Source organism: Rhamphochromis sp. 'chilingali' (assembly GCF_963969265.1).
Source record: "Rhamphochromis sp. 'chilingali' genome assembly, chromosome: 5".
NCBI lineage: Eukaryota > Metazoa > Chordata > Actinopteri > Cichliformes > Cichlidae > Rhamphochromis > Rhamphochromis sp. 'chilingali'.
In genome coordinates, this window is record NC_137932.1 from 9,549,005 (window position 1) to 9,555,034 (window position 6,030).

Below are 6,030 nucleotides of genomic sequence, written 5' to 3' on the forward strand. Positions count from 1 at the left end.
GATAACCTGACAATTGTGCTGCTTCCAAACAAACAAGTTTTTAGTTCTGTCAAACTGGGTAATTCATTTGTGAGGCTGTGAGCATCCACTGATAATGTATTCAAGGAGTGAGTTAAGCTCTGGTTGTGTTATTTTTTTGGACTTTACACAATTGCCTTGCTCGCCTTAACTTTCCAACAGACATGTGACTTCCAGTCTAGTGCAACTTACCAGAAACTACATCAGTACGTCTAATTAGGTAGACAGCTAGTATCAGAGAGAGAGAGAGAGAGAGAGAGAGAGAGAGAGAGAGAGTAAGAGAGAGAGAGAGAAAGAGAGAGCGAGGGAGGAGGGACAGAGAAGAAAAGAAAAGAGGGAAGAAAGCGACTCAGTGCTCGTGGTAAGCCAAGTTCTTCTTAGCGCTCGTACGGCTACAAAGGCTCTCACTCTCTCGTTCTGTCTCTCTCTCTTTCACACACACACAGACAGACACACACTTCACCAGATCACACACACTCAAAAACACAAAGCAGAAGTGGACAAAGACACAAAGTTTCAGTCGCTACAGTCGGCTATGGCGCAGGGCTCTGACAGCAATGACACAAGTTACAAGTCCCCATCACCTGGAAGCAGACAGGTAAGTGTGCATGGTTCGTTTACTTTTACGAGGATGTGCCCGGTTTTGTCGGAGCGATTTTAGTTTAACATCTCTGGATGTACTCGTGTGGGTATGTTTTAAACACGCACCTTTGATTGGCTGCATTCTTTCATGCATATTTTTGTGGGCAGCAACCAAGGCCACCACTAGAGACACCCATCCTGTCTCTGCTGGCTCTTTTCACAGTTTCTCAGAGTGTCTCACATGCACACATGGGCTGGAGGCATGACTCGCTGCAAGTGTAGGCTTTTGTGAATTGCAAAAAAAAGAAAAAAACTCAGCACCACTTTGCCCAAGTAGTGGGACTCCATTGTTTTTGCAAGTCCTCAAACTGCGAATGAGAGCTGAGAGCTGTTGGGAACAGACATCGTGTTAAATACAGTATGTACTGTGCATTTCTGTGCATGGGAGAAGCTGTCCATTACCCTCGGTGCTGGCTGGTTTCACATGTGTCAGTCTCTAGTGTTCACTATTGCTCAAACCTGTTCTGGAAATAGAGCGCTCAAGCGACGTATTAACGCTACAAGGCATGGAAATAACTTTGATCATCTAAATTCAGTTATTTCTGTGAGCAACGCTGGTTGTCTGGGGGATTTTCAGAGAGGTGCTAACGGACGTTCAGACGAGGTTAGATACTACATTTCTTATCTCTTTGATGTCCAACCGACTCAGCATTTTGAAATTGATTAGTTATTATGATACCAAGAAAATCGAGTGTTCAGGACATGAAACAGGGTGTGCGTTATAGCTAACCGATGACTCAGCCACTCCCCGACCCTGCCCTTGCACATTAGGTGTGATGTTAGGCAAGTCTTCCCTGAACTATCATTTTCACACCCCGGCTAGAGCGTCCAGCACAAACTATTCACCGAGCTTCTCGCAGATTCACTCTTTCAGGCTCAGGAGACGTCTGGTGGCCTCTGTGTCATTTGCACAAACACACTAACTGAGGGCCTGCTGTTTTGTTTCAGAGCTCAGACGACCCAAAGAAGGTGATGCGCCGCGAGAAGAATCGAATCGCTGCCCAGAAGAGCAGGTTGAGGCAAACTCAAAAAGCTGACAGCCTTCACTTGGTAAGGACACCTTCCACCACACTTAACACCCTCAAAGCAACACAACGCGAACAGATGTCTCAGCAGGACATGCTGAAAACAAGTCTGCCATGCTGGTTTCAAATCAATAACTGCAGATTGACTGGATAAACTTAACACTCCTTGTATGTCAGAGCTGCTAATTCAGCCTATCTCTGTGAATAATGATGAAAGCATCAGGGGTGTTTTTTGCTATGCAATGCCCTGCCAACTGTTCAACCTCCAGTGTAACTCCATAGCACAAATGGAAAGAAATTTTGAGTACTGCAACAGACTGCAGCGCTTTCTAAGTGTCCGTGCAGCTCTTTGAAGCCTCTGGGAGTGGATTTGTACTATATTTACAAAATGCTACCTGACCATGTGGCGATGTGTCATGGCTTCTGTTGGGCTGCACACTTGGACGCTGTTCGGTGTGTTTTCAGAAGCTTAAGGAATAAATTAGCACGTGTGGGCAATCACTCCCTTTTCACAGCAGAAACGAGCATCAGAGACTGCAGCACAGTGTATGACGACAGGAGTGCGTTCACGCTCGACTCCTTTTGTTCACCGCTTTATTTGTTTGATCTTTTATAGTTCTTTTTCTTTTTAACGTTAGAGTGGGTAGTCAGCACATTTCTGCTGGATGCGCAGCTGGATGCTCTGTTATGTTAAAAGCAACCAGTGACCCATTGAACACTTCCACTAGCTCAACAAGGTGTCATTTCTTACATCAACCTATATTTCAAAACACTGATCACGTAACCACTCGCCATGTGACTTCCTCGTTCAAGAAAAGAAGATGCGTGCGGCACTGAGCTCTTTCACAGTAATGTGTCAAGAGCAGCTGTTTCAGTGAACTTTATCAGACGAGCAGAAGAGATTTTTGACCTTCAAAAAAAGCCACACCGTAGGCTGTAGTAGATCCAGTGTAGCTGATTTGAATATGTGAGAATCCTTCCTGTGAAGTACGGTACACATTATCAATCTCTTTAAACCCGTCAGTCACACAGAATATAGCCTGTGGTTTTACTTTCATCGTCTCGCTAGATAAACAGGAAGGTGAATTTTCCCTCTCTTTGACACTGTGGCTTATTTCCTGTTTCTTCAGTAGTATTTTTTTCTTCTTTGTAAATGAGCTCGAGTGCTACATGTCGTGGGCAGGAGGGGAGAAAAAGGCAGTCACTTCTTGTAAAACACTGATAGCAGTGGGCCGTATTTGGCTAAGTGACGCAAGTACAGGGGTTTGCCCAAGGGTTCTGTGACAGTAAGGACTCACAGCTCAGCTTTGTGATCTTTTGGCCATGGTGAGATGACCTTTTAATTAACCAAGTGGAAGATTTCTCTCCTACAATTCCCACACAAAGGTGAAAAAAAAGAACGAATGAAAAGAAAGAGAGAAAAAAGTATCAAGCAGTGACGTACCTTTTGCTCTACTTGCTAAAAACTGATCATCGGTTAGAAAGACACCTTCTTTCCACTTGTTTTGGAAAATGTGGCACCCAAAAATGTCAGAAATGTACCTTTTCACACTGTGGTGCAAGTTGCACACAGTTTCAATCAATAGTTGCAGGGCAATGTAACAGGGTAATGTGTATTTTTGTCTATTTTCCTTCTCCTTTTTGCAGTGTTGCCACCAATATTTCTACTTTTAGAACAAAGCAATGTAGATGTTGTAGATATTTCATGTTTTACTAACTCCTAAGTAACCAAAGCTATTCATTTCAGTACTGAAACAGAGACAACTTTATCTCAAGTGGCAACAACATGCTTTTACTTTTACACTTTTACTGACTGGCCCATTACAAATGATCACTGAAACAGGCAGGGATGCCATAGTTTTAGCATTTTTTATAATATAAAATTGTTTTCCTACTTGAACTGTGGACTCGTTGCTTCACTGTGCTCGCAGTCTTTGTGTTGAAAGGTTGAAATAGTTTAATGATTCAACTACTCACCATATTTAATCCAGGCATCATTTCTTAACATAAAAGTTGATCATAAAGAAAAGAATTAAACAAATTCCAACTCTGACCTGATGATGGCGTAAGGCATCACTGTGATCTTAACCCTCTCTGTTAGTGGGAAGACATTTAACTACACATTTAATCCCTGAGATATCTTAAATATAGATAAAGAAGTGTAATTTTAACAGCACACTATGTGATAAATGTGTAAAGTTACAGAAATAGTTCTGGGCTCACTGCCCAGACTATCCAATATTTATATTTGTGTTTGTGACTGGATTTTCAAAAACATTTTTTTAAGAACTGTAATTTCTACAATAAACAGTGACAAACAGGAACTTTTCTACCATTTATTTATTTATTATTTAACTACTTTGGTGTAATTTGAGTCGCAGTGGGGAGGTCTTTGTAAGCAGAAAAAGGTGTAAAACCTATTAAAAAAAGGATTAAAAGTTTAAAAATGTATGCCCTCCTTAACATTTTCCAAAGCTGTCCAGTGGGCCGGATTGCAGTCTTTGCTGGGCCGATTCTGGCCCTTGGGCCTTGGGTTTGACACCCTTGGCCTAAGGGAATCAATAAGCTTATTCAATTTCCCTAAACTGAGCATGTATGAAAGTATGTCAGTTAAATGACAATCTAATCGTGGCTTAGATTTAAAGTCAGGCCATCCACTGTGGACAATGATTCTGCAAAGCTGTTGCGCTCTTCTGTTCTACATCGAATGGTAGACAAACCATCCAGCACATTCATACATGGACTATTAAAAATGGCCTGCATTATCCTTTTGAAATGTTTGGGGTTAAAATATACCGTGCACTAAAACATGCAAAAACACCAGCGCGGAAGCAGGATATGTGGTTGTGGCTTTTTCATGAACAAGTAGTAAAGACCATCACCTTTATGCTGTCCAACTTAACCTCACACAAAAAGCACGCACTTTTATAGTAAATAAAGCAGCTCTGCTCTAACATCCCCTCCCTTCGTGTTTCCAGGAGAGTGAGAACCTGGAGAAGGAAAATGCCGCCCTGAGGAAGGAGGTGAAGCAGCTGACAGAGGAGGCCAAGTATCTGTCGTCTGTGCTGAGCAGCCACGAACCTCTGTGCACCGGCCTGGCTCCTCAGACCCCGGACCTCCTCTATCCTCCTCATCACAGCAGCTACAGCACCAGCCAAAAGTTTGGGGTGTATCCAAACTTTTGACTGGCACTGCACCACCGCCAGCAAATCGCTGTACCACACTACCAGCGCTAACCCCCTCCCCCTCCCAACTGACTACTGAAGATGTACTGCGAAACAGACGACTGACCTCAATGGAGAGAGACTGACTGGAGATATTTCAATCAGTGTTAAAAACCTGATCACAGAGTAACATGACAGACCAACGTGTCTGCCACACACGGCAGCCAAACTGTAATTATTTATTTCGCTTCTGCTCGTCTCTCTGCTTTTCTGATTTATTATCAGTAATCTATCTGTGAACTTAAATGGCTCATTGAGTAGAATTATCAGCCAGTCCATGTTTACACAGAGTGAAGAACCAACCTAGTATATAAATGTTGAAGTGACTCAGGCGATATTTTTGTAAATTGCATACTTTTAGTGTGAAGGAGAGCCACCTTTATCATCTCACCCACCTTGTTTTGTTTTTGTTTTTTCGTTTTGTTTTTTGTGTTGTTCACTGTTTTAGTGTGTTACTGTTGATTGCTAATTCTCAGGACCTTTTGACAGATTTGATTGTGGACAAAGAGAATGTAAAGTCAAGATCCTAAGAAAAGAGGTTTTTCAGACTGTGTACCAAAAAAAAGAAGCAATTGTTGATGATGAAGAATTGGAACCTGGCGTTCAAAAGGTCTTGACTTCTGTTGATAAAGCTGATATGTGAGAAGAGCCAGCTGATCTATTTATTAAATGTAATGCCTTTTAGGATGATCACTGTGACCTCTTTTTTCTTTAAGACAGCAGAGTGTGTGACACCACCAGTGGTGCTGTGGTGTCACAGGAGCTTGTGACAGCATCCTGGAGGTCCCTAGATGGCACTGTTTACCAGAATGAGATGCACGATTAAAGTAGCTTATATTAAGGAGAACATAGTATTTTGAAACCTTCCCTGTATAACTTTACTTTTTAAAAACTTTGTGAGTGTGTGTGTGTGTGAGTGTGTGTCCTGGAGCACAGCTGAGCCTCTCGTGTCACCTCTCAGCCAGTTATTTCATAACTGCCTGCCCAAAATAAATGATGTTATCTGCAATGCTTTTAGAGTAAACAACTGCAATAAAAGTGATGATTACCAGCATGTTTTATAGTTCACACACTACTAAGATACCAGAGAACAAATGACGCGCAATTATGCGCGTTAGTGT

General features: G+C 42.2%; 1 protein-coding gene across 1 annotated transcript; it reads left to right on the forward strand.

The window, feature by feature from the left end:
* The first annotated feature begins 411 nt into the window (after positions 1-411).
* Positions 412-5,639, forward strand: batf (basic leucine zipper transcription factor, ATF-like). Its single transcript, XM_080883436.1, has 3 exons — positions 412-616; positions 1,609-1,710; positions 4,664-5,639. The coding sequence occupies exons 1-3, from the start codon at positions 554-556 to the stop codon at positions 4,868-4,870; spliced, it is 372 nt and encodes a 123-aa protein (XP_080739562.1). The 5' UTR covers positions 412-553; the 3' UTR covers positions 4,871-5,639.
* The last annotated feature ends 391 nt before the right edge of the window (positions 5,640-6,030 follow it).